At 43.3% G+C, this 27,936-nt stretch overlaps 2 protein-coding genes across 2 annotated transcripts in view; one reads left to right on the top strand and one right to left on the bottom strand.

Annotated features, from left to right (window-relative positions):
• LOC128710817 (protein Shroom) overlaps positions 1-15,203 on the top strand; it is a 164,606-nt gene extending 149,403 nt beyond the window's left edge. Inside the window, exons 7-12 of the mRNA XM_053805670.1 lie at positions 1,305-1,625; positions 7,942-9,704; positions 11,550-11,679; positions 11,813-11,942; positions 14,592-14,858; positions 14,940-15,203. Of these exons, the coding sequence (XP_053661645.1) occupies positions 1,305-1,625; positions 7,942-9,704; positions 11,550-11,679; positions 11,813-11,942; positions 14,592-14,858; positions 14,940-15,203 (2,875 nt within the window). The remainder of the gene's footprint in view (positions 1-1,304; positions 1,626-7,941; positions 9,705-11,549; positions 11,680-11,812; positions 11,943-14,591; positions 14,859-14,939) is intronic.
• Positions 15,204-16,856: 1,653 nt separating this feature from the next.
• LOC128711105 (gamma-butyrobetaine dioxygenase-like) lies at positions 16,857-18,700 on the bottom strand. Its single transcript, XM_053805969.1, has 3 exons — positions 17,871-18,700; positions 17,244-17,555; positions 16,857-17,172 (listed from the first exon to the last, which is right to left on the bottom strand). Exons 1-3 carry the CDS (start codon positions 18,698-18,700, stop codon positions 16,857-16,859), a joined length of 1,458 nt encoding a protein of 485 aa, XP_053661944.1.
• Between the last annotated feature and the right edge of the window lie 9,236 nt (positions 18,701-27,936).

Here is a 27,936-nt window from a genome sequence, read left to right as displayed (position 1 = left end):
TCCACAGTGACACATTCACCAATTGGCAGATTTCACAACCATCGAAAGGCGCTAAATCTCACAGCCACACGTCAAAGGAAGGTATACCGCGAGAAGCGGTGCACTGGTGAGAAAATTTTCCATCTCGGGCAACTTTCTTTCCCGGGTTGTGTGACAATGTGTTTTCGGTGGCCTTTGCAGCTAACCTTACCGCAGCTGTTTCAGCAACACGGGGTCTCGTTTTGCTTTTCACGGTTACTACGGAAGAAGATCAACAGTTCGAGTGTATCTAGCATTGAAGTATCCGGCATTGGAAGGTGCTCAAATCGCTATCACTTGATCGCTCCTTTATTGAAGTTTCCATATGCGTACACGAGAAAGGCGTTTACACACGTGCAATTTGGGAGTGGCTTCAGCAGGGCACAGACAGATGCCACCGAAAACCGCGCCGAAATCGAACTGAAAACAGCTTTGTGATCGTGAAAACAAAAACAAAAGTGTCTAAATAATTGAGAAGGATAAACACACCGCGGAATGCGGACCACTAGTACGCTGCTCAAACTACGCCTGGAAGGTTGTTAACGAGGTCAGTTTGCTGCAGCTGTACCATGTCGATGTCGGCACTTGAGCTTCTTTCATCGCCGCTAGTGGGGGTGATACAGTACATTCGAAGCTTGTAGACGCAATACATGGATGCTACTGGAGGCTAAGTTTATGAAAATACAAACAATCAACATCGAAGAAATAATAACACTCTACCAATTCCCGGCGTAAGATGGCAAAACACAAAATGAAACACCCATGTATGGCGGGAGTGCAGTTATTGATGTCTCGTTTGCAAAGCTAAGCATTGGAACTTGAGCTTGGATTTGTGTACACAAAGCTCTAACTCATTCTCCCCTTGAGGCCGCCACAGCAAGGTTGTATGAATGAAATTGAAAGTAAAGGGAGCCTAAAAACCCTCTCTTCGTGCTGTTTGTTTCCTTCAAGACGACCTAGAAGGACGTTTGAAATGTGCTTTTATTTATGGACTATGTAGGCCACTTTTTCCTAAACAATAGAGGATTAAGCATAGGATTGATTTGAAATGTACTCTACGTTACAAAAACTTCGTTCATATTTACATTCTCTAACAATAATAACCGATTGATTTTGTTTTGTTTCCCTATGATTGGTTTCCGTTTTCTGCTACTTTCATCATTCATTCAATTAATTCACATCCACTTTTCAACGCTCACTTTACATCCCGGCAAACAAATGATCACTCTTAACAACATCTCACCGATACACGTCACCCGCATGAACACATGCACATGCATTTATAGCTGCACGAGCAAGGACTACTACATCTACCATGTAACGAGTCCCGAAACGGTTACTTCGATCGCAAAGGATGACGATGGAAAACGCACTGACAGCAGAAGCATTAGCTCGGTGTATACACTGAACTGTCGTCATGGTGGAAGTGACGCGATTAGCAGTGATGACGACGACGATGACACTGATGGAACAGTGTCCACCTCTACCACCTGCTCCGTTATCTCCTCTTCCTCTTCCTCTGGCCATTCGGCTACACGCAACTGGCTGGAATTGCTGAGTCCGAGAATTCCTAGTCCTTTCAGGATGAAACGCACCATTGCGTTGACGTAAGTCCAACACTGTCCATACTGCGTGTCTGTGTGCGTTGTACGTGTTTTGCGTGTGCGTTTTGCTTTGTGCAGCCTGCTTGCGTCTAAATGCGGCGCTGATGGGAGTTTCGTTTGAAGATTTATGTGGCTTTTGCTTGGGTGTTGTTTTATTTCTTTTTTTACCAAACCAATGTCATTTTACAGGTTTACTTATTCAAATCAGCTACTTGCTGTACTATAAATTAGGTTTTTGGAACATTTACCAATTCTATTTAATTGTTTGTGATGCTAGAGGAAAACATTTTTGCCAGAGTTTCAAATATGCTCGAAATTTTTTCGAATGCTTTCGATATTTGAGTTACTATTTCGGAACCTGTCACTGGTGTTCTCTCTGTACTGGAAGACGTTGGCGGGATTGTTGTTGTCTCTGGGGCTGATGTACTTAACGTTGTTTCTTCCTCAGTTACTTCAATGGTAGATAATGTAATCGGATCAGATGAAGTCTCTGTGGATGTGGATGTGAATTCAGTGGTAGATTCTTCTGTTGTGGACACTTCCGTAGTAGTCTCTGATGCTGTGACTTCAGTGGTAGGTTCTTCTGTTGAAGGCTCTTCCGTTGTCGACTCCGTTGCTGTGACTTCAGTGGTAGATTCTTCTGTTGTGGACACTTCCGTTGTAGTCTCCGATGCTGTGACTTCAGTGGTGGATTCTTCAGTTGTGGACTCTTCCGTTGTAGCCTCGGATTCTTCAGTTGTAGACTCTTCCGTTGTGGACTCGGATGCTGTGACTTCAGTGGTAGGCTCTTCTGTTGTGGACTCTTCCGTTGTAGCCTCGGATTCTTCAGTTGTAGACTCTTCCGTTGTAGTCTCCGATGCTGTGACTTCAGTGGTGGGTTCTTCCGTTGTGGACTCTTCCGTTGTAGCCTCGGATTCTTCAGTTGTAGACTTTTCCGTTGTGGACTCGGATGCTGTGACTTCAGTGGTAGGTTCTTCCGTTGTGGACTCTTCCGTTGTAGCCTCGGATTCTTGTGTTGTAGACTCTTCCGTTGTGGACTCGGATGCTGTGACTTCAGTGGTAGGCTCTTCTGTTGTGGACTCTACCGTTGTAGCCTCGGATTCTTCTGTTGTGGACTCTTCCGTTGTAGTCTCCGATGCTGTGACTTCAGTGGTGGGTTCTTCCGTTGTAGCCTCGGATTCTTCAGTTGTAGACTCTTCCGTTGTGGACTCCGATGCTGTGACTTCAGTGGTAGATTCTTCTGTTGTGGACACTTCCGTTGTAGTCTCCGATGCTGTGACTTCAGTGGTGGGTTCTTCCGTTGTGGACTCTTCCGTTGTAGTCTCCGATGCTGTGACTTCAGTGGTGGGTTCTTCCGTTGTGGACTCTTCCGTTGTAGCCTCGGATTCTTCTGTTGTGGACTCTTCCGTTGTAGTCTCCGATGCTGTGACTGCAGTGGTAGGCTCTTCTGTTGTGGTCTCTTCTGTTGTGGACTCTTCCGTTGTAGCCTCGGATTCTTCTGTTGTAGACTCTTCCGTTGTGGACTCGGATGCTGTGACTTCAGTGGTAGGTTCTTTTGTTGTGGACTCTTCCGTTGTAGCCTCGGATTCTTCTGTTGTAGACTCTTCCGTTGTGGACTCGGATGCTGTAACTTCAGTGGTGGGCTCCTCTGTTGTGGACTCTTCCGTTGTCGACTCAGTTAACGTGATTTCAGAGGTAGGCTCTTCTGTTGTGGACTCTTCCGTTGTAGTCTCCGTTGCTGTGACTTCAGTGGTAGGTTCTTCTGTTGCGGTCTCTTCTGTTGTGGGCTCTTCCGTTGTAGTCTCGGATGCTGTGACTTCAGTGGTGGGTTCTTCTGTTGTGGACTCTTCCGTTGTAGCCTCGGATTCTTCTGTTGTAGACTCTTCCGTTGTGGACTCGGATGCTGTGACTTCAGTGGTAGGTTCTTGTGTTGTGGACTCTTCTGTTGTCGACTCAGTTACCGTGATTTCAGTGGTAGGTTCTTCTGTTGTGGACTCTTCCGTTGTAGTCTCCGTTGCTGTGACTTCAGTGGTAGGTTCTTCTGTTGTGGACCCTTCTGTTGTAGACTCTTCCGTTGTAGCCTCGGATTCTTCTGTTGTAGACTCTTCCGTTGTAGTCTCCGTTGCTGTGACTTCAGTGGTAGGTTCTTCTGTTGTGGACTCCTCTGTTGTGGACTCTTCCGTTGTAGTCTCCGATGCTGTGACTTCAGTGGTAGGCTCTTCTGTTGTGGACTCTTCCGTTGTCGACTCAGTTACCGTGATTTCAGTGGTAGGTTCTTCTGTTGTGGACTCTTCCGTTGTAGTCTCCGTTGCTGTGACTTCAGTGGTAGGTTCTTCTGTTGTGGTCTCTTCTGTAGTGGACTCTTCCGTTGTAGTCTCCGATTCTGTGACTTCAGTGGTAGGCTCTTCTGTTGTAGTCTCGGATGCTGTAACTTCAGTGGTAGGCTCTTCTGTTGTGGTTGATATACTTTCTTCAGTTGTAGTAGATTCGTAATCAACTGTTGTTGTCGCTGGATCCTCCCCTTCACAGTATACATTTTCCTTAAAATCACACTGGCATAGTTCTTTGTTAAATCTCAAATTATTTGGGCACGATACGGTCAACAGCAGTCCTAGCACGCACAGGTTGTATTTCGTACAGGCAGCATGTTCCACTAAAACTAGCTTGCGCGGATCGAACACTTGCGGGCAAACCGTGGCACAAATGGTTTCCGTATCGATAGCAGTGTTTCGTCTTGATCGTTCAATCATGCCCGTCGATGACGGCTGCCGAACACACGTTTTTACACTATCACTCCACACTGCACCTTCCGGGCAGTGTGCTTCGATTTTGATCCTTCCAACACAGGTCACGTAACCCGTCGGGCTGTGCGGTATTGCATATAGTGAGGACTGCTGTCTTGAACTATCTGCAACGTACTTTGGGCAAATGAAAGTAGCAGCCACATTCAAATAAAATGCGACGCTTAACACTAGGAATGTTCGTTGATTATGCATTTTGTTCGTTTTTTGTAAACTTCTATTTACACTTTGCAACACTGTACCATTTATTGGAGGACTCAAGCACACTTTGTATCACTTATTCCTTGGTGTTTTTATTCCTGTTTCCTGTTGATGCTTGTCACGCTTCAGGTCCCACTCGCATTGAATTTGCCCGATGTGGAACGTTCGGGCTTCCTTTTATATAGTAAAGAGTCTGTTAGAAAATATATCAACAAACGCACACCAAATGATGTTTCAAGTGGAAAGAAGATAATGTTTTGATAAACAGTGGGCCTTTATCATCACATTTACTCTCGTTTGCCCATCGAGTGCCGCGTGAATCGTGAGTGTACAAATATGCCATCCCAAATATCGTCATACTAGCGGACGAAGCACTTCATTAACCGGGCTTTGGCACGCCGAACCCGTCCGATGCGTTGTGTGTGGAACGTTGAAACAAAAATTCAATTGGAAAGTAATATGCAATGCAACGTGATCATTGATAAGTTGTACGTTACACACACCCCCCTCCCTGTACAATAACATGCCGGAAAGGTGATGGTGTATCCTACTTTTAGCACATTGTTTTAATCGTGACAATGAAACAGAATCGAGGTAAATGCATGTAGTACTCCCGACGAAATGTTGATTTATTTCGTGCGTTTTAACCCGAACCAATTCGTGACCGTGTATGATCAAACCGTGGCAGTGTGTGCTGTCTGATAGCTACTTCCTCTCTGCATTCCCGCGCCAGCATTGGGGATATTAAGGTCAAACTCCGTCGGTCGGGATTAGCGTCGGAGGGGGCAGTAGGTTGACTGTTTTTTTTTTTTCGCTTCATGAAAATATTTCTCTCCCATGTCAGTAGTAAATGTGTCACTACAATTGCGTCCATTTTACTGTCTTCGAAACGCGTCGGACCTGGCTTCCTGACACTAATCAACCATTCGAACCGTTCTTCGCGTTTGTTCGTTTCTTTAAATGAATAAAAAAAGGGTTAAACCGTGCTGAAAAAAAAAGTCCACACACCCGCTGCCGGGAGAAAAATATACCATTCCGGGAAGGCATTGAATAAATGGCCCACACAAAGCAATGCCATCAACGCGGCCGGCAGCTGATCGGTGTTTATGCTTCATCACATATGTATAGACAGTTTCAGTTCACACCAGCACCATCCTTGCGCCTTTCTTCGCTGTGCCGCCTTTCGGATGATCACTTTCTCATCATTTCACACTGTGTTTTAAATTAAGCATCGTGTTGCTTTTTCTGCCGCACGTAGCCATTAGCTAGCTGTTGCTATTTTAACATGAAAATGTGTTAAAAAGAGCCCCATTCAATAGTTGAGCTAGTATCTACCGCGTACTTGCTGAAATATTTGGTACTTTATTACACATTTCCAATCGTATTCATTGCTGTGCGATTATTCATGAAAAGAAAACTCGTATCGTGTCGTTCAGATAAAATTACAAGTTTGTTTACATGCCATCTGTGTTTCCCCTGGTCACTGATAAAAATACTATCAGCTCGACTGGTAGGACTCATCACAATCGTTTGTTTAAAGATTGATTTGTCATAGTCGCACTTTTTCAATCATCTTCTATTGCAAACTTTTCACAAGAGGGTTTTCCTTCTTTACTGATGATAATGTTTCGTAGCAAACGTTAAGTCTTTTACTCGGAACGAGCGGACATGAATGATATTGTGCCTCTTCAGTATAACGTTGCTGCTACTTCAATGTCTATGTTTGTTATAAATATTGATTTTCCTTATTAATTCAAAACATAGTACTGAACTATTTGTAGATTTTAATTGCGTAGGTAAAAATAGTCTTAAACATACTATTGCATTAGACAAATAGTAATTAAAACCATTAAAACTAATCCTACAATCTATATTTTTCTAGTTCTTTTACTCAGTTAACTGTAATTATTTATGTTAGAAACATCAGACCATTAATTTATATTCAAAACACGTGTTATCCAAATTCAAAATGTACGTTTCAGACGCTAGAGCCATCTACATCTCGAAGTTGAAAATATGGTAGCGCCATCTATCAGTCGCAACGTTCAACTCTGTGATGTGTTGATTTTTTTAGTTTTGCGCCACAAGGTATGCAATCGGTGGTACAGCTTTGGCAGCCGGCACTGCTTTGGTGGGTTTTGTTTTGCTGAATTGTTGATCGTACTTCCAATTTAGGTTGTAAACGTAATGAAAGCAATAACTTAGACCTTTTTAATAATTTATAGTTTTACTTAACTGTAACGTGCGTTATGAAGTGTTTGTTGTCAGTATGTATTGGAGTTAAAAAGTATAATTCTTGTGCTATTTTTACCTTAAATCTTATAACATTCATGAAGGAAAAATATTTATGAATATCTACCAATCACATCTCAAAATTATGCAAATCAGGTGGTTAATAGGCGTGTTCAACATCGTTTCCGTTCTGTAGGACAAGAATTGTTTCACAACAGAATTCGTTCATCTTCCTCAATCACAAACCCACAACTCAATTAATTGTTGTAATAACCATCTACTGGTAAGGAGGGGCAAAAACACTTCCCCCATGTGTCTCGGTTTAGCGTTGGACCGTCAATAATTTAATTCCATTCAGCTCATTAAGATGCGGACCACACAACCCCTCCTCCCAGTCCGAAACCAGCCTCTTCAATCACCTAATTCGAACCACAACGAATCCCGTTAATCTGTTTCTGTTCGGTTTCCTTCGCTTTAACCATCTGTGGCATTAAAATTATACACGAATCTCATTGTGATCACGGTTCGCTCGATCAGCCCTTCTGGGAGAGCTTTTGGAGATTGGAAGGCACAAGGGAGAAAAAACTAAAATCTGCCAATAAATGTATAGTTTTTTTTTGTTCGCTTTTCGCGTTCGCCGCTGCTGATGATGATGTAGCAAATGCGAACATGCGAAAACGGTTAATTGTCGGAAGTTGGGAAGGAAATCGCTGCACCGAAGTGTTTTCGGAAGCTTCGGGCAACAAAAAAAAAAAAAACGTTTGCAAGGTTGTAGTGTTTTGGAAACCAAAGAGGAAACCAACTTCGAATGAAGAAAGGGATGCAAAGGTTGTATTTGTGTGTGTTTGTTGATTCGGTGGGTCGGTTACCGGGTCGGATCCGGTTTGAATTTCTCCCAAAACGATAGTCATCCTGTGTTCTTGTTTCTCTCATTCACATTTGTTGCTTGTACCTTAGCAGCAGCAGACTCGGATCGTGTGGATCGTGCTTTAGATGTACTGTTGCTGTAATTCTGTTTAATATTAATGCTCTTGGAAAGGTTTTCTTATCGTTTCCTTTTCTTTCGATTTCACTCTCTTTCTCAGGAGCAACTCGAAGGCTTCCTACCTACCGAGGCAGCCACGTGACAAGCTGCACTCTGACCCCGACCATGGTAGCTACAAGCTAACACTGACATCGAACGAGGACTGCATCAATCACAACAGTAACACCGGCGCCACCACCACAACGACCACGCCCAGCACGGGTGGAGCGAGTGGCGGACATGATGGGTTCCCGGAGGAGATCATCTCCTCGTCGCCCAAATGCAATCTACCGGATGTGCTTCCGCCCGGTGTGAAATATTCCATTTACTCCACCAACAACAATAACAACAATAACGTGAACAACAACAACAGCATCAACAATCATCATAATGGCGTCGGTATTATCAAGCCGAAGCACGGTGGTCCCCACTCCGCACCGATCATTTCGACGGCCAATAGTCTGAAGTCACTGTTTAACTTCAGCACCAACTCATCGTCCGACACGAAGGACCGTGATGGGCCCGTAATACCCAACACTCCACCGGCACTGATGTTCAATGGCAATGTGAGTCCCCCGCTAGCGCAGATTCAAGCCACCTCGCCGAAGTACACCTCCCAGTCATCGTTCGATCTGAAGAAAACACAAATTCTGGACACTGGCGATGCACACTGCAATGTCTACCATCTCCACAACGGCACCGTTGGCGGGAACGGCATTCTTGGTCTGCCGACGACTCCCACCACAAACATGAGCGCCACCGCCACGCTGACCTCGATCGCGTCCATCAACCACACCGTGGTGGAGGAGACGGAATCGGACGAGGTATCGACGGCGCATACCACGCCCGACGATAGTGTACCGCCGCCGCTTCCCTCCACACCCTCACCGGCACTCAGCAACGGTCCGTCCAGCTGTCTGGTGTGGCCACCGGCACAAACTGTAAATAATTGCAATGAAAATTCCGAAAATCTGACCAATTTCGAGCAACAGCAGCAACACCAACACCACCAGCACGAAAGCACGGGTACCGTTGGTTCCGCGTGTGCCAGCTCCGAACGGGCCGTGACGGAGGCAGCCACCGACAGTGAAGTTTCGCCCGCCAGCACGTCCGCACGCGACGATGCGTTGCCGTCGATCGACGCAACAACAACAACCGCAACGGAAGCAACAGTCCCAGTCGAAGTTGTCGTGGCCAAAGAGCAGGAAGGAGAAAGTTGCCCTAGCGGGTCCGATGTGATTGTGAACGGTGTTGGTGGTAGTGAGCATCATTCGGTGTGTAATTCCACCGCGTCCAGCCCATCCAGTGGTTCGCCGGTACCGGGTCTAGAACGCGTCACGAAAGAGATCAACCTGACGCCGTCAGCCGACGGCGAAGCGGTTGTGAGTGAGCTTCCCGCCAGCACAACGCCACTGCAACGGACTGAAATAGTACTGCGCGTACAAGCACCAACATCTGAAGCGGCCTCACAGACAGACAGTAACGATACCGGGTCGATTCTGAGCCGTGGTATCGCCGAGCTAACGATCGATTGTGGCCGGAAGCGTACGGATCCCGAAGTGACCCAGGTTAGCTCCAGTCAGCAGTCATCCAACGGTACGGTCACGTCGGTTGCGACATCCACCACATCCAGCCCGGCCGCAACACCACCCGGAACGCCACCGAGCGGTAAGGAGCAGGCGCAAAAGTTCTTTGCACCTGTGCCGTCCCCACCACCACCGCCGACACCGCGTAAGCTTCACCCGGAGGAGATCGATTGCGATAAGCTGTCGCACGATCTCGTCAGTCAACTGTCACCATCGGATAAGCTCCACACCATACTGGGTAAGATAGTGCGTTTTGTAGGATACGTGTGGGACATCTCAAAGCAGGACATTCAAAGCTCTGGACATTGAAGGACATTTGTTAAGGGATGATATGTGTGAAGTGATGAATGTGTTAATGTTGAGCTTAATGAATCTTTTGAGAAGAGTCATTCATGTGAATCTTTATTGCGGAGCCATTCAAATCAAGAATCAACTGGCGGAGAAATCAAGTTCTTTAGTGGCTCTAAGTGAATTAGTAGTAGGACCCCCGGCTCAAGTGAGGAGATTATAAATCTTGGATTGAGGTATAAAAATTCAGAATAATTCAATCAGTAGAAAGATTTATTCAGATTCAAGACTCTCGTGTATTAGAATTCGGCTATAAAAGTTCTACAAAATTTGAAACCGTCCCAATTTTCTCATCCGATCGTTTCCCTCCGAAACGGCTTTATAATTACAACCCATCGGTGGTACATAACAGCGATATTTATGGACCCAAACCTGGACCGCCTCCCAAACTCGGTGCTATAAAACTGTCCCACCGTACCAATCCATGCTGGTGCAAAAGTGGAACAAATGGAAAATTTTAGCTTGACCAAATACCTTCTCCCATCCCTCTCAAGACGACGAACCTCAAAAGATCCAAAGGGGCAATTAAAGATTTCGTCCAATTTTCCACCATCTCCCGTCAATGGGTGGGGAAGATCAAGATGATCTCACCCGGTGAATTTTGGTCCCCATTGGGGCAAAAAGAAGCTCATAACAGACGCACTAACTTGCTTGATAGAAACAATGTTGTTGTTTTTTTTTTTCCTCTCTCCACAAGAGGTAGTTTTCCCACCTCTTCCGCAGGGTGTGAATGATGGGGTGCCTCTAGTGTGTATGTGTGTCGTTTTTTTGTGTGCTACGTACAACCACCATTATGATCGTCCGATCGCTAAACAAGCATGAAACGAGCCACCAGCATCATGGTGCGATAAAATCGAAAGTTTGTTTTGAAAGATGGCTTTAATAGGAATAATAACTCTCCGCGAGCAGGTGTAGGAAAAACCCTTTTACAGCAAGAAAAATTGTAAACAACAACTACACTGATTAGCAGTTGCGAAGGGAAGGGGAAAATGAGGAAAATGGAAAACTGTACCGAAATGGCAGAGAAAGTAGGGGTGCAATTGGGTTTTTTGTTTGTTTTGTGCAGAAGGACAGGGTGATTTACGAATATCGGCTATAATTCGGAAACCTGATTTTTTTATCTTCTCTTACTTCCGGGATGTGGAAAAGTTAATGATAAAAAGCACCCTTTAATCAGAGAACTCTGTACGTGACCAATCCAAAAACTTCTAATCTGTTTGCTAACAAAGCAACCCATGATTTGCTTCTTTTCATTCATGGCACTCTGGCGATATCGAAATCATGGGTAATGAGCAAATTTTATCACCTCACGCAGCTTCCCACTAGCTCGGAATGAAATCACTGGAGTTGCAATAATGGTTCTACAGTGTTTTTTTTTGCGAAACCCAAACCACGCAACGTAAGGCACTCGGTACGCGCTATTGTTCCTCTTGCGCGATAAAGATCGTGTGAGCACTAGACACCCATAATGCACTTCTCCCAAAACGCTCAAAACGGAACGGTGGTGAGAAAGTGTTTTTGTTTGAGTATTGGGTGTATTATGCAAAGTGTGGTGGTCCGTTTGAATTTCGAAGTTACGTGGGAGAGCAATGAATCAAAACAGTGCTGGGGAGAGTTTCCACCTTAGTCGTCACATCACTTCCGACTCGACAGGGCAGTGGTGATCGCCGAGCCGCGCGTACGACATAAAAACTACTAGCCTCGTTTAACCGCATACCTTCCACTCTTATGACAGCGCCGAAAACATTCAAATCCACGTCGGACTACGTGTCCGACCTGTTCAACATCCAGATTGCACCCCGGCCGCTCAAGAAGGATGCATCGACCGCAACACCGACGGAGTCGTGTGGCGGAACACCGAAAAGGTAAGGCGCCCGTTCTAATGAATCCCTCCATCTAGCTGCGTTTCGTTTGTTTTTTTTTTCTGGCATCTTAATTAACCTGTTTCCGGTTCGGTTCTTTCTTTTTTTCTGTTCCAATTACTCTCCATCCGACCAGCCCGCTCGGTATTCTGACGTCCAGTTCGACCTACTTTCAAATCTCCGAACCGAAGGCGAAGCTGATGACGCGCTACAGCCGTGAAATGACCCTGATCAATGGTGATTGCTGTGATCTGACCAAGAAGAAGGTAAGTGTGTGCAAGCGGTTGGGTGATAGAATGAACTGTACACCACCCCGTGCGAGGTTACTTACAGGCGAAGAAGGAGGTTCCGACGTCCTTGTGTGCGAGATGGTAAGCTTTGGTAGAAATGGAAAGTGAACTACAATTATCGTGCTTTACTGGAAAGTAATTGCCTTTAGAAGTACAGCGAATGGTCACACACGGTTGAGTTTGTGTGTTTTTTTTTCTATCTGATCACTGCAAGCGATCACTGACCAATGCGAGGACAGCCGTAATTGTAACATTCCATTCCAACTTTAAAGCTTAATATCTTTAATGGCATCCATCACATCAACCCCTGCACCACAAGATAGTGAGCGAAAGTTAATCTCTCACGCTGCTCGATCGGAAATGCGTAACAGCTGTGCAGATGGACCGCTTTGGAGCACTCAAATACGCCCTTTAATGATAGATACGACACTCTCGGATCGCTTCAAATCTGTCCGGACACAATCTTCCTGGTGGTAGCAAACGAACGAGTGAAGCCTGCGCTATATCGGCTGCGTGTGGCATATGGGTCACGTGTTGAGTGTGCTGAGAGCGTGAATCCGGCGCAAGATACGTGAATGAAGGTTTGCTTCAAGACTAGCCAACCTACACACGCGCCACGCATTGTCGTGCATAACCCCGTGGCAGGGGTGCAGATAGGAACGCGCGTTCACTTTCTTGCTCAGTTCGCTTCCGAACGGGCAGAAGGTGAGAGGTGTTGTTGGTTGTTAGCTCTCCCCGGGACGGTGTGTTTGTGTGTTGAAGATAAACGCCGTCAACTAGATCATGCCCGTGATCATCCGTTCCCGATGTCATCGAAACCGAACGCCAAACGTCGATCTTTATCGATTACAGCATCCCAGCGACAACAGTTGGTAAAATTGAAAACCGGAAGAGTCCGCCCTAAGAAGCACTTGCCCGTGCAGTGATTTGGTGCTGAAAAAGTGTTGTGCAAATACTAGCAGGCGCAGCAGCTGTCAAAACAATGTAAAGCAAACGCAAACCTGCTGCTACTGGTGTGTTCTTCCACTTCGGAGACACTTCGAGCGCGCGAGCTTTTTTTCCGTTTTTGTGTAGGATGTTGTCACCTTCGGCTGAGCTGTTTGTGGAAACGTTGCTTCCGAGGTGTGCGTGTATTGAAGTTTCTGTGCGGCTTTTAGGAAGCACGATCTGTTTGATGTGTGATGTAATGTTTGATAAATGATAGACCACGCACTTGAAGTGTTTACCTGTTCGAACCTTCGAACTAGTGATCAGTGAAGGAATAGTTCAAGGAAATAAGTTTGTAACAACCGTTCAGCTTTTCGGATAGAGTACTGGGCAGAGTTATATCGTGTATCTAACATTAAATTTGGCTTTTTAAGTGATGAAAGAGAAGGCTCTAAATCTTAGAATTCCATATACCAAGCAGTGCAACAGCGAAAGTATCCAGTGTTTTATGATTCCTTTCATAACAGATTGATTAACTTTCAGTCAAACAACAATTAACATAAAATTCAAATGGGATCTTGTAGTAATAAGCGTATAATCAGAAGTTACTGCGGATGGAGGGCTTTTAAAGAAACTCAGATCTTTTGGAGCCTTTCACATGAAGTTACTAGTTTTTTTGAGTTCTGACAAGTGCATAATGTAGAGGTTATTGTACCGTTTGGTATAAAAAATACCTGTCACGACGACCAAAGCTGGGACTATCTTATATAGTTCCAGTACTCACATGCGTCTCTGAGACATGGACGTTGTCCAACACTGACGAAACTCTCTTAGCCGCGTTCGAGAGGAAGATGTTGAGAAGCATTTTTGGCCCTGAGTATGTGTGGAAGGACAATGGAAAAGCCGCGTATGGCGAACTCACTGTCGTACAGCGGTCTTAGACTCGAGAGGCTTCGGTGGGCTGGTCACGTCATAAGAATGACACCGAACTGCCCGGCCCATGTAAAGTAAAGTCCTTTTAGATCGTCCACATGGATAGAGGAGGCGTGATGAACCCAAATTGAGATGGAGTGTTGTCGATGATACGTCCGCCAGAAAGGCCTGAGATAATGGATGGACAGACAACACCGCTCAACCTTGAGCGGGTTTAGAAGTCCCCTGCAGCAGGCCAAGAATGCGAAGCGGTTGTGCAATCCTTATAATGAATGTATAGCTGTTCAGTTTTAGATATCGAGAAAAGTTTGCATTGCGAATAAGTCGAACGCGATCAAGCACAATTCTTGAATATTGGAAGGGAGACCCACACGCAGCAAAAATCCGTTCAGTTTTGAGTAATTCTAATTCTCAGATAGTCAACTCTGACCACGATAATTGTGGTGGTGTCAGTTAAGAAGAAGATATCAAATGAATAGTAAAGGTGTTATTAGACACGGCTTATATAAATCTCCTCCCTAATGTTAGATTAACACGTATACAACTTACATAACCGTAGACCCCCTTTTTGAAGCACTTGATTTACATCGTCTCGCCAAATTGGATACACTTCCAAAAGGTTTTTTTTTCTTTCGCCCAATCGCCCAAACTGCACAGTTTCCCCAATTCCAACACGGGTGTTAATGAGCCTAACCGTGACGCCGCTTCGATCAGCTGAACAAGAGTAATACATTAATCACGTTCACGCCGCTTTTCCGTTCACAGGAGGAACTTGTCCAACGGCTCGGCAAGAAGCTACTAGTCCTAACCAACGAGCAAACCAACATCGCGGAGGAGAGCAACGCGAACGATCTACTCGGCAACGATGTCGCGCTGAAGGTGGCACAGAAGGTACGCCCCACTGACGCCTCCAAGTTCCGCTCGTACGTGGACGACGTTGGGTACATTACGATGCTGCTCCTGTCCCTGTCCGGGCGGCTTGCCCGTACCGAGAACGCCCTGCACATGATCGATGCTAACCATCCGGATAAGGTACGTGTTGCTTTATCCTTTGTAGGTGTGCCGTGTTCCGTTTACTAATTTCCCCCCTTTCTGCCCTTTCGTTGCGTTTAGAAGATTCTGGAAGCGAAGCGGGAACGATTGCTCGAGCAGCTAGACGAGGCGAAGCAGCTGAAGGATGACATCGACCAGCGCGGCTCCACGATCGCCCGCATCCTCGAGCAGTCGCTCACGATCGAGGAGTACGCGGATTACGATTACTTCATCAACATGAAGGCAAAGCTGATCGTCGATTCGCGCGAAATCGCCGACAAGATTAAGCTCGGCGAGGAGCAACTGGTCGCCCTGAAGGATACGCTAGTGCAGAGCGAATGCTAGTGAACGACACCTGCATGTGGTTGGAGCCGCGTGTTATGGTTTACTTTTGGCTGTTTTTGCTTCCCGTGTGCGTGTGTGAGTACTTTTAAGAGGAAAAGTTAGTACCTGGTTCTCGGTGTCTAGAGGCCGAAACCAGCGTAACGTGCATTTTGTATATAGAAAAGAAAAGGAACAAACGTAAGGAATAGGAAAAGCAACTGCTTTGTTTTTGGATGTAAATTAGTCAAAGTCTGGGTCGGACTAGCTTACACTTGAGTGAGAGAGAGAGAGAGGCAGAGAATTCGATAGGTTTAAGTCGTAGTGTTCTAATTATCTTCCATTCCTATTGCTGTTCAGTTCATACTCCTCTTCCATTTCTCCTGCGCCATCGGATCAAATTCTCTTGCATTTCAACGGTGTGAAGTTGAAATTCAATGAGTGCTGCACCGCTTTCCAAACAATCTACTCCCGTAACCAGGGGTTTTTTTTTCCCCCAAAATTGTTTGTCCAAAATGCACCGTCTACTGTGTTTCCTTTTCTTCCTACGAGTAGTTTATATTCCGCCCAGTTTCGTGTGATTATTAGCGCGTGTGTTTTTTGTTCTTTTTTTTACAATTGTAAGTCATGTTCCACGTATGCTTTCGAAGTAACCGATAATAACGAGTGTATCTTCAACTCTTCCCTACGCAATAATGGTGCTTTGCGATGTTGCAACTATGCGAGCGGTCTTAAACTAGCAGTAAGGAACATATCGTTCATTCCTGATCCTTAGGAAATGTAAAAAATCAAAAGAAATCACAGCTCACCTTAGGAAGAGAAACAAAATGAAAGAGAAAATTACGGTTTTATTTGGCTAGAAGTAGGAGAAAAAAGGCAATTTTTTACAGCTTCTGTGTTACTACCCCTTACGAACTGCGCTCGTCTTTTTTAAAGCAAAGAAAAAAAAACACAACATTTAGACGAAAAAGAATCGAAACGAAGCACGGCAAACGAGCGAACGAGCGGGAAGAAAATGTGATTTTATCGAAAATAATTATTTGATTCGTGTGCGTGTGCATGTGTGTGCTACTGGCTAAACCGTGTGCGTATTGCGCATTCGGAAAGGTTAGTTGTTATAGCATTAGCTAGTTTTAAACCGTAAAGTTAACATCAATTTAGAAAGCATCAGAAAGCAGAAACACGAGCTTAGCGACTACAGTGGCGAGTTGTTAGATTATCTTAGTTTTATACCTTAATTATCCTTCTCGTCGACTCGTCCGACCGTAATGTTTGCCTGCCCCATTGTCGGGAATGTGCGTTTTCCCCATCCTTTGTATTTAGTGCGTTTTTTTTATAATTTGTTTGCCGTTTCACACTTTCATCTCACTGTCTACTGCTAGTTTAAGCATTATAGGAAAATATCCCCGTTCGGGGTTTATCTGTCGTCCCGTGTTTTAGGTTCGTCCCGGGACGCAACGCAATATCCGTATCCTTCGGTTTCTTTAGTGATCGTAATAGCGTCCACCCAAGCGCGGACATGATGCATGTTTACTTATTACACGAGCTTATATCGTCGACGAATCTCCCCCCCTGAACATTGGGGAAGATCAATACATTATCGAAACAGGAATGCGAAATATCAATTTAAAAACGCTATGAAAAAGAGCCGGTTGTGTGTAGCATTTTGCTGTCGATTTACTGATCCGAAGTAGCCTTAAGGACGCGTAGCTTGGAGTAGATCTCATCCCAGTCGAGGTACGCACCGACGATGTGGCGTGTGTTCGCCGCCGTGTCGGTGTATCCGGTCCGTCCGTGTACCATGCGTACGTTGCTGAACGTAAGAATGTCACCTGGCGATGTCTTGAAGCTTACCGCTTCCCGGTGTAGGATGGTGACGAATCGTTGCATCGCTCGGTACCACGGCTCAACGCGTTCGATCGCCACACTGAAATGGCTATCGCGCTGCGGCACGCTGTGATTGATCCTCTCCAACCGACCATCACGACCGACGCTGTAAAATGTAACCATTCGAATGTGATCTGGAAGTGGATCACAACAGGGAAGACGATCGCAGATTCTTACCAGATGACTGGTGCGCGATAAATGCTGTGAAAGGTTCCTGCCTCATCCGCACCCAAGTCACTCCAATCTACGAGCGTTTCACTCAGCAGTCGGAACTCGTCCGGGTAGTGTTGGCGCAGCTGTTCCGCGACGTAAAACCCATCCGCGATTAGATTTTCACCTCCGATGAGATTGGTTGATTGCACGAGACAGTGCAGTAGATTGCAACCCGGTTTGTAGTCGTAGTAGGGTAAATCCGTGTGCATTTGGAGCGGTGTGGAAAGGTAGGCCACATTACTGGTGCCTTCTTTTGCTTTTACGACGAATTCCTCCCTAGTTGAGCACAGCGAAGCAGAAAGAAATAGTTTAAATATTTTAGTACTGCTACTCTGCAACAGATGGCGCTAGCCGCTGAAGAGAGCGGTTGGACGTGTAAGCACAGCTTAAGCATCCATGGCAATGCATGAAACGGCACTATATGTCTCTCACTTTCACTGACCTATCTCAACGTGTGTACGAGCAGTCACACGACCATTTAGGGATCGGACACAGAGGTACGCGTCGATTAGCAAAAATGGGTAAGGAAGTTTAGTTAAAATATCACCTCTTAACGGGTTTTAATCATTTCTATGTTGTCAAATAACTCACCCGTAATGTGTTTTGCGTATGAAGCCAACCCGATCGGCCAGCCGACGGCACTCGTTCTCCGTCAATGGTGCATCCTTGATCATCACAACGCCATACGCAATCAACGCTTCAATCCACTGCCTCAGTACCGTGTCGTCTCGCAACACCTGCTCGAACGAAAACTCCCGCAACACCGCACCGAACGCATTGACGCCCCAAACGATCGGTTCCGGACGGTACCATTCCTTGAGATATCGTTCAGTGTCCTCCTGCTTGAAGCTTCTGCTTAACAGCCATCGCAGATCGTAAACCGATCGATGTGCTTCTCCGCCATCATCTTCACTCCACATTACCTGCAACGATTGACCACGATCCAGCACGCTCACCTGCGCCACGTTCACGCGGTCCACATCGAACCGTTCCCAGTTCAACACCCGGCTGGAAGAACCCCCGTGAAAGCACCGCACACACTGACAGTTATCGCGCAACCAAACCGCCGGGAACTCGTACCGTTCCGTCCCGACGCACAGCACAACACGCGACCGGTCCACATCGAAGGTGGCTTCACTTATCTGTGACGTCGACGGTGGATTGCGGTGCGGTGATGATTCTGCGACGGACTTTACCCTCGCACTGTTGTGTAGCCGATTTTCGGAGGTCTCGCGATCAACGGGCAGAGGTGATGATGATGCTTTCCGATGCGTGCCGGAACTGCCGAATGGATGGTGTGTGCTGTGATTGCGTTTGAGATTGCTAAAATTATAACAAGCACTGACGGTCGATTGATTTGCGAAGTGTGTTGATGCGCCGATTGCTCTGGTTAGCTTGGTTACGCAGCGAAGAAGTGACATCGTTCGACAAGCGTTATGTTTCACTGGTTGTTTGAAATCACTGCAAGTCACTAATGTAGGTGTAGATTACGTGTAAGTAAACACTAGAGTTTAAACGGGTGTTGAATGCCAACCACGGTCCGTACGTGCTGCACAAACGAAGAACCGACGGTAAATGATCGGAGAACACTGCGCGTCAACTGGGAACAAACGATGCCAAGGCGCCGACATTCAAACACAAATCATCTACAAACTCTCGACTTCGTAATCTCTAAATCCACCCAGCGCGCTCCCAAGCGCAGTAGATGCAAGAAATGTGAAAAAAATACACACACCACTGTCTCTTTTCTATACTTTTCCCGAACAAATATGACAAGTAAATAATCTGCTATAATTTAGATTTGACTATAAAATTTCGTTCTTTAGTACATTATAAAATTACTCAATTGCATAACGCCTAGGCGCTTTTAAAATAAATGTTTATAAATTGCATAACTTTTGGCGTTTTTTTTTGTGTAGTTTAGTAGATACGTGTTACCTCTTCCGTGGATGATCTCCTGGTGCCAGAAATCCTGGTACTGGTAGTTTTCGAAGAAATTCTTCTCGATCGACGGGGTTGCAGGCGTTTAATCATTGCATACCTTTCGGCGTACTGCGTTTTTTTTCGAATTCCAGTACCAGGTGTTACCTCTTCCGATGATGCGCTCTTTGTATTTTAAATGGTCAACTACCCATCGCTGAGAAATTGCTACCAGCGACACTAATTAGTATTGGTGTACTAAAATTGATTCTTAGTACAAAAGTTGTTGCCTCAACAATATTGCATACTATTAGGCGTTTTCAGTGCATACCTTTAGGGGTTTTATAGCGTATCTGGTGTTTCCTCTTCCGTGGATGCTCTCCTGGTACCAGAAACGCCGAAATTAGTCGTTTCGTCGATCGACGGGAATCTTCTTTTCTTGCCTCGTGCAACCGACGGCTCGGGCGCGTTGCGAACCTTCGTTATCGCTTATCTATGTTTGTTTCCAACAGATAGCACAAAACTTTTAACCACTTTCGCAAGTAGTGGTAACCACAGCAAAACAGATTTTTCGAATGCAAGTCCCGTCTGCAAAAAAAAAAAAACACGTCCGGATGTTTGGATGTTCCACATTTTTTAATCATTTTTTGTTACAAAAAGACAATAATCGATCACGGTTTTCATTCTTGTGTACGTCTGTGTGTATGTGTTATTTCTTATCATCCTTAACTCTGTATTACACCTCGCAAAGGTGTGTGTGTGTGTTTGTGTTGTATTTTCTCCCACACTATTCATTTCAATAGTGCTCCATTGTTCGTGTTGGTTTTCTTTTTTACTATTTTCGCTTAATGTCGAGTTTGTTTATTTCCGTTTCTCGGTGTGTTTGTGTGTGTGTGTGTGTTTTTTGTGTTACCTTTTTATTTTAATGTTTTCGTTTCCTATCCCTTTTGTTTTTCGTTCATTAACTTATGTGTTCGATCTTTCTCCCTTACGCTATAGTCTATGTTAATATTTATCTTTCATTTCTTTCATCACTGTCACATACCGACCGTATTTCTAAATGTGCTGTATTACGCCTTACTTAGTTTTCTTTACATGTTTCTTGCTTTATTGTAAGCAATTTATCTGTATGTATGTGTGTTTCTGTTTTGGTGAAGGAAGAGGATGAAAGAAACAAAACAGTACGGCAGATTCAATATGCAACCGGTACACAAACTGACGGCAATCAGCAAACCGCCATCGGCCATCCCCACCTTGGTTTTATCATTTGTAATTGTTTGCTTCGCTCTTTGTCTTGTAGTGTTTGTGTTTAGTGTCCGTTCGGTTTTGTTTTCTCCTTTATCTTCCATTTTCCCGTATTACTCCGTCAAACATACATGTTTTACGTGTTTATGTTTGTTTTTTTGTATATCTGTTGTTGTTTTTTTTCTTCTTCTTTTTGTGTTTTTTTTTGTTTTGTCTCGCTTACGCTAATAAGAGAATAGTTCGTTTTGCATGCGCACCTTGGCGAGTCTGCCGTGTGTAAATTTGCATTTTACCAAGAGTTACTCCATTTGTTTGCTATCTTTCTTTTTTCTCTCTCTCTCTCTCTCATTTCACCTCTTTCTGTATCTCTCATACCTAAATATAGGATTATAATATAATTAGAATAATCATGACAATAATATAGAGTAGTATATTGTTGGGGTTCACAGTAGTGTAGGGTGTGTTGAGTGTACACGTAATGCAATCATTATACCGTGTAAGAGTTTAATCATAATTTCCATAATTATAATATTCAAACCGTACTGATAAGCTAATTATAATAAGCAGTGCCGGGGAAACAGTGTTTTATCTGCCACCAGCAGAAACAAAAGGTAGAGGCAGAACAACTATCCTCTCCTTCATAGTCGCACACACTCGCAGCACAGTTTATATCTGCACGCTTAACCGGTTCATCGTAATCAGTGCGCTTTATTTAATCATAAATCAGTAGGGGATTGTGGTTCCATTGTCAATCCTTGGCTGGTCGTCCTACAATCTAGAGACGGTTCCAAAAAAAAAAAATAACAGCAAAGCAAAAATATCTTTCACGGCACACACCCCACTTACAAAATCCTTTAAGAATTCTTTTTGGTAAACGATTCTGTCCAACCGTCGCTTATCTAAATGCTATTTTTTTTTTGCTTTCAGCTATTTCCTTCTTTTGTTTTTGCAGACTTAATTTTTCTGACACCCTCTCATCCAAAGCTTCGCTTCTATTGTTTTTCTTTATTCCTTTTACTCATTCTTTTAGTTGGAGTTTCCCTTGTTTTTGCTGAGTTAATCACTTTGTTTTCCTCTGCGTTGTGGTTATTATGTCAAGCACAACGTACTTTGTACGTTTTGTTTTATTTACTTCTTGGTTTTACACAAACATTTCCATTATTCATAGCCAAATCCGTCAATTTTGATTTTTTTTCTCATTGTGTTTGCTTTGCTTTCTTCCTCCAAAACCGTGCTGTTTGCTTTTAATGAATGAGGAGGGTTTTTTTTATATGAATTAAATGGTTTTAGTTTCTTTAAGAAATTAACTCATACTAACTTATTCCACAATGAATGATATGAACATACTTATAGATGCGAATGAGGGTATGCTGTATACGTGTGGTTATGTATGTGGCTTATATGCTCAAGGTTTTTTAACATAACGTTAAAGAAAACATTGTCGTGCTGCCGTCTTCCGTTTTCGCTTTTCGTCACACTCTGCAAAACACAACCGTACGACCCGAAAGAACGTACCACAGTAATTATCAAACAAATGAGGTAGAAAATTATAATCGACGTGTACGTGTACTACAGTCTACGCTTAACGCTACACTCCCTTCTCCTTCTAGTGTTGTATGTTTTGTTTCGTTACCTTACAAAACCAAACCAAGGACGATAATAAACCATTGCCGTACTGCAATATTAACATTAAATTAGTTACGATTACGCGCTGTGTCGCAGCACTGTCCTCTAAGCGATAGGTTAGGTTTCCAAACTAATGTTGCTTCCTTCTAGGGGACACATTCTTACGAGAAGTGTGCAGCAGTGCCTAATCTGCCACTCTAAAACGCTAGCGGACAAAAAACAACTACCCAAAGTAGCAAAGTACCAAACGTGGGACACATCTTTCGTTTCGCCATCTTTCAATGCAGTTCCGTTTTCCTTCCCCTCTAGGTGCTGCTACTTTCTTCTATATATCGTCTGCCAATGTGAACATAACATTATTTGCGGGGTTTCATGGTTTCAGTACTGCGACAATAACACGCACACTGATGGCACTCGCGGGCGAGATATGACGCACGGGGGGTATTGTGGGTGTTGGGGTATTATTTGATTAACTAACCCAAAAACAATCGAATCGTTCTGTATGTGTGTATTAAAGGTAGTTTGAATTGCTTCAAAACTTAGCTGAACAGATGGAAGGAAATTGAACTTAATCACGACTGGGCAGGGTTTACCAAACGGCGAAGGTTCATTTCATTCAAAATGGCGGTTATTATTTGAGCAAACTGAGTACATTTTCTGTTCCTACCATCGCTTCTTGTACATCGCTCCCTTCATCTTCGCGTTAGAAACATTCCAATGTAAGTAAGGTAATGATAATCATTAAACACTGACAAGCTTCCCCCTCCGCCTTCTTCTAACCGTATCAACAGCAGTTTCTTCTTAGCAAGTTCTAGTTTAAGCAAAAAGGTAGTTTAACCTCACATTCAAATGTATGCTTCCGTGTCCGCAGCATTTCCCCACATTAAATAGCTTCGAGCGTAATGATTTCCTTTTCTCTCTCCCACCTTTTCCTTTTACCATTCAAAATTTCTCTTACTCTCTTAACAACTTTGTAGCTTGCTCTGTGTGTTTGTTTGTGTTACATTTGCTTGTTATATAATTTCCCTGTCCCACTTTGCGTTCCTTCCACTTCTACCGTTTCACTTTCTCCATTTTGTTTTTGTCTATTTTGCATGTGGACATTAGCTTTACATTCTTTTCATGTTTTTTTTTTGTTTGTATCTTGCTTGCTTTCTTTGTGTTTAAGTTAGATTTGTTTTGTAGACTTTTTGTTGTTGTTTGTTTAACACACGGGGTTTAGATGCTCTGGGGAGAAAGGGATACGGAGCGGAGGAAGGAAACGGGTCGGGAAAAGGGCAAACTGTATTATCATAAATTATACTTTTCTTCTGCCGTTTTTTTTTTCACAACTGCACGCCCTTTTCTGCGCTTCCGCGTACCAACTCAATTCCTACTAACTTTTCTTTTTTAATTCATTCCTCTCTCCCTTCCCTCCTTCTCAAATATGAAAATTCATTTTTTTATTATGTTTTTTCTTCAACCGTCTTTTGTTTTTTGTTTCTTTTGCTTTAATCTTCATTTTTTTCCTCTTTTATTACACAAACACTCGTTTAGAACAGTTAATGAACATCAGGTCTATTTGTGTTGCGCAGCGCCTTTCTCTCATTGTTACCTCCAAAAGTTACACAATGTATTCTCAGATTGTAAAGAAAGTTAGAAACTATTTCTTAAAGGTTTACGCTTAAAAAAAGGATTCAACTCAAAAAGGTACTTTCATTTGGATTCTTGTAAATGTTACAAGAAAATCTCTTTCATTCTTTTGTGAAGTTGGATTTTACTGCATGTGAACAATATTATTCCCCTTTCAAACTAAAGGAAACTTGACAAACACACACGTGTGTGTGTGTAGTGGGTATTAATAAACTTATAATAGCTCGGAAAGGATTATCTTCCTTTCGCCATCGATTGACCACAGCTAATTAACGGTGTAATAGGGGAAAGTTGCTTACAATATTACAAAGATGTGTGAAAGGCAACGAATGAACTTAGATTATTAAAAAAATTGATTGATCACACTTTCATTTGGAACGAAAATTGCTTGGTAAACACAAAAACACAAACAAAATAAAGATTCAAAAACTATTGTTTCGGTTGTGTGTTTGGCTATGGGCGGTTAGGTGCTTATTGGTATTGGTTCATGTGCTTGTATATTGTAGAATATGGTAATGCTGTGGTGGAAGTGTTATGGTTGCTCTATTGGTATGTGGACGGTGTGCTTCACACCTAATACTATTGCTTGGTTAGTTTGTTTGTTGGTGTATTTGTGGCTGTGTGAGTGTGTAGTGTATGGTATCCGGTGTTCGAAACATACATAGCCCCATTGTCTACCGTGTGTCGTACGATGTCGTACAGTGGTTTGTCCTTGTGCGGAACATCTGGTCAGCGCTCTGGCACATATATTATCGCCTTCTTTTGTATTTCCCCTTTTCCGTTCATTCGTCTAGTTGTTCAACAGTTGAATATTGCTATCACACACCAACATCTATTTGAACTACAGCTTTGTACCGATCGGTGTAAGGCTTCAAAAACAATGCAAGCAAAATACACAAACCGATACATAAACTTCTTAACAAAACAGATAAGCAAATTGGCTTGGAGAATCTTTAGAACGAAAGAAAAACGGAAAAGCAAACATTACTCTCTATAACGACTCAGGATTGTGCTCAGAATGTTAATGCAATAAAATGGTTCAATTCACCAGTTACTCAACGAGAACTTAACTTCAGCAAAGTATTAAGCCTTTGTAATGTACGCTCCTGTTTCGTACATCTGGAGGTAGCTTTAAACGTGCTGTTTTCCGACCAGTTTTCCTCACCAAACAAACCATGTACGACCGTTCCCTCATACGGATGAGTTACTGCTACACTACGAGTTGTGACAATGGAGCTGTCGAACATATTTGGTGTGTGAGGGTAAGAAAGCGTAACGCATGCGTTCGTGTTGTTTTGGGATGAAAATTCTAACATAATAAATGTTAAACGTTATTGGAATCATACGAGTGTAGGTGTGTACCGGCTAGCTTATACTAGTATATGAAGGATGAATGCCTATCCTGTCTTGTAACACGCACTGATCGCGCTTATCCTTACCATCTTTTCCACCTTAACAGTACCATCCAACTTCACCTGCGTTCCTATACATAACTGCTGTGTCTCTATCGAGCTGCACTCCATTCCTGTCGATATTTAACGATTAAATGCTGTAGCGGTTGGATCGTATTACATTCTACCGATAGACTTTCGCGCCCTTTACACGCCCTTCATCAATCAAACCCTGAAAAATCTATCGCTTTTAGTTGCCAAACCCCATGTCGATTACTTTCACTCGCTTTTGTTTTCTTGTACTCTTTCACTCTCTCTCTCTCTCTCTCTCTCTCTTTCTCTCTGCTTACTTCTACTACTGCTTCGGAACATTTTAGTAGCGTTTGTTATTTGTATATGTGACTGTCTCCAGGAATAAACATGCAAATAAAAACACACTCAAACAACTCCTGGTGTGGCGTGGCAGGAATTGTGTGGATTGCAGAACGGGAGGGTTTCATGTTGTTGATCTGGAAGAATGTTTGGCAAACGGTTTGATTGTTCACTGGTTCTAGCGTCCACTAGCAATGCTCACGCTTGTTCCTTCCATCGAACATAGGTGTCTTTGCAAAAATGTGTCTTGTTTTCCCCTATCTCTCTTCATACCCTATTATCGCTGGATGGCGGAAAAAGAGTTGAGCTGCCGCTCTCGACACACCGTCATGATGGCCGTGAGTACGCGAATTTACTTATCTATTACGTTTGAACTGAATAACCTGAACGGAATAAGGGGAAGAATGCACTGAACATTGCAGTGTGTTTCTGCACATCTCACTACACTGCAACACTACGAAAAACCTGCCAATATCTGTCTTTTTACGGTTTCTCCCTTCAGTGCCATTCCTCAATAATCTCATACGTGTACGTGTGCTTTTGGGGGTTTGGATTAGTGTTTGTTTGCGTGTTTGATGCAAACGGCAGTATCATGTTGCAGTTTATGAACTTCTGTTTCGTTCTACACCACCCACACATAGGGCATATGTATGTAGGGGTAGGATTGAACCTGAACCTGATGGGCATCTGAGCAGATTTCAGCTTTACTTCCTGGGGTCACCCGTATCGGCGACACCATTATGGTACGTGGTACAATTTTAGTAGTTAGATCTCTTCTTCCTTTGCTCACTGGTATTGTTTCATCTTTGTTTTAATAATTTGCTCCATTTTTTACACCCTCACCATCTAAAGTACTCTAGAGTGTTTCTATATTGCATTGTTAGACTTCTTTTTTAAACTTTTCTCTTTCCCTTCTTTTGTATTGTGCACTTTTGTGTTTATTTTTAACTTCTTTTTTTGAGTGTGTATTTATGTATGTTCTGTGGAAGCAATCGATACAGGTAATGTTCCGGTTTTGTTTAGATTTGTAGACTTTTGTAAAGAGTTTTGTATCTTTCCATTCCTCACCTACCCTACACGACTTCTCTCTTTACCGCTACACACAAACACACACGTTCGATAGCTTTCTGACGCAAATCTGCAATTCAATTGCAGAGTGAACAAATTTTCTTTACACCAGGTATCTTTTATCAGGGAAATGATCCACATACATCATTTCGCTTTAGGTTCCGATGCTTATACTTATGTGTGCGTGCCTCACGAAATGTTAGCAACACAAAACCCGTTTATTTGTGGGGAGGGTGGACTAAATACAAAAGCCAACAAAATGGATAAATCACACAACAAAAGCTCTCTGGCACTCCACGGTAGCTCGGCCCAATGCAACTCGGTGGATTCACATACAAGGAATTTTGCACGCAGTTTTAGTATGCACCAACAAAAAGCGTTTGGATAGTGTAAGTTTTTGATAAATTCAAGTTTTGCTAACGCATGCTATATCCTACCAATACTACCTCACTTTAATAGTTAAATCTACCTTTTTTCCTCAAAACGTCCATTTGTCAATGGGACCGTTTTTCGTCATTCGATTGATGATACTGTATCTGCTTAAACAAAACTGGAGGTATTGAAGTGTTTTCTTCGTTTTCTTCTCTTTTTGTTCAATATTCCTTGTAGCCGTTGCTGCGTTTAATTGGCCGTTTTAGATTTGTGTGTGTGTCTGTTTTTCGGTGTGTGTATGTGTGTGGGTATTTGACTTTATGTGCCATTTGGTGGCATTGATTCGTTAACTTGTTATCCTGTTCTGTTCGTTTACTTCATTGTGTGTTGCAAAATCCTTAAATTTAGTTGCCTGCACTTTGTTATTAAGGTTGACGGTTTGTTAAAAAAAGGAGTGGATATGTTTCTAGTCTTTGTTCTTTAAATTCAATCATGATGACTGTTGTAATACAAGCAAATAGGATGCTAAAACTAAAGGCAAACAATTGTTTTCCGTCAAAACATACTGTACACAAAAAATCAATAGTTATCTTTTACACGAATCAAAGATTGGCGACAATGCACAAGAAAGAAAATTATTTCGATAATAATGCACGCGGCGTACTTTCGATTACAGCATTCGAATCTTTCCTCGCCCCGTCGCTAGTTGCAAGTGTATCTGTGTATATATAGATTGGCAATATGCCTCTGTTTTTTTTTTAATTCTCTCAATCACCCTCATTCACCCAATACCGGTCATTCATTACTCGTTTCCATGCTGCTTTACACAAACACACACTTCCCACTCATGCACTGCTTTGTTATGTTTGCCTTATGTACTTATACGAAACATATACCACTACTCCACGTTACTTATCCAACTAAACTTGCTTACGATTAAAAATGGATTTTATAGTTAGCTTAGCTGTGTTTTTGTTTTCACTCTGTCACTAGTTTTTTGTTTCTTTATCATCGTTTTTTCGCGAAACTTT

Source organism: Anopheles marshallii, chromosome 3 (genome assembly GCF_943734725.1).
Source record: "Anopheles marshallii chromosome 3, idAnoMarsDA_429_01, whole genome shotgun sequence".
NCBI classification, from domain to species: Eukaryota; Metazoa; Arthropoda; class Insecta; order Diptera; family Culicidae; genus Anopheles; species Anopheles marshallii.
Note: the sequence above shows the minus strand (reverse complement) of the source record. Positions and strands in the feature narration are given on the sequence as shown.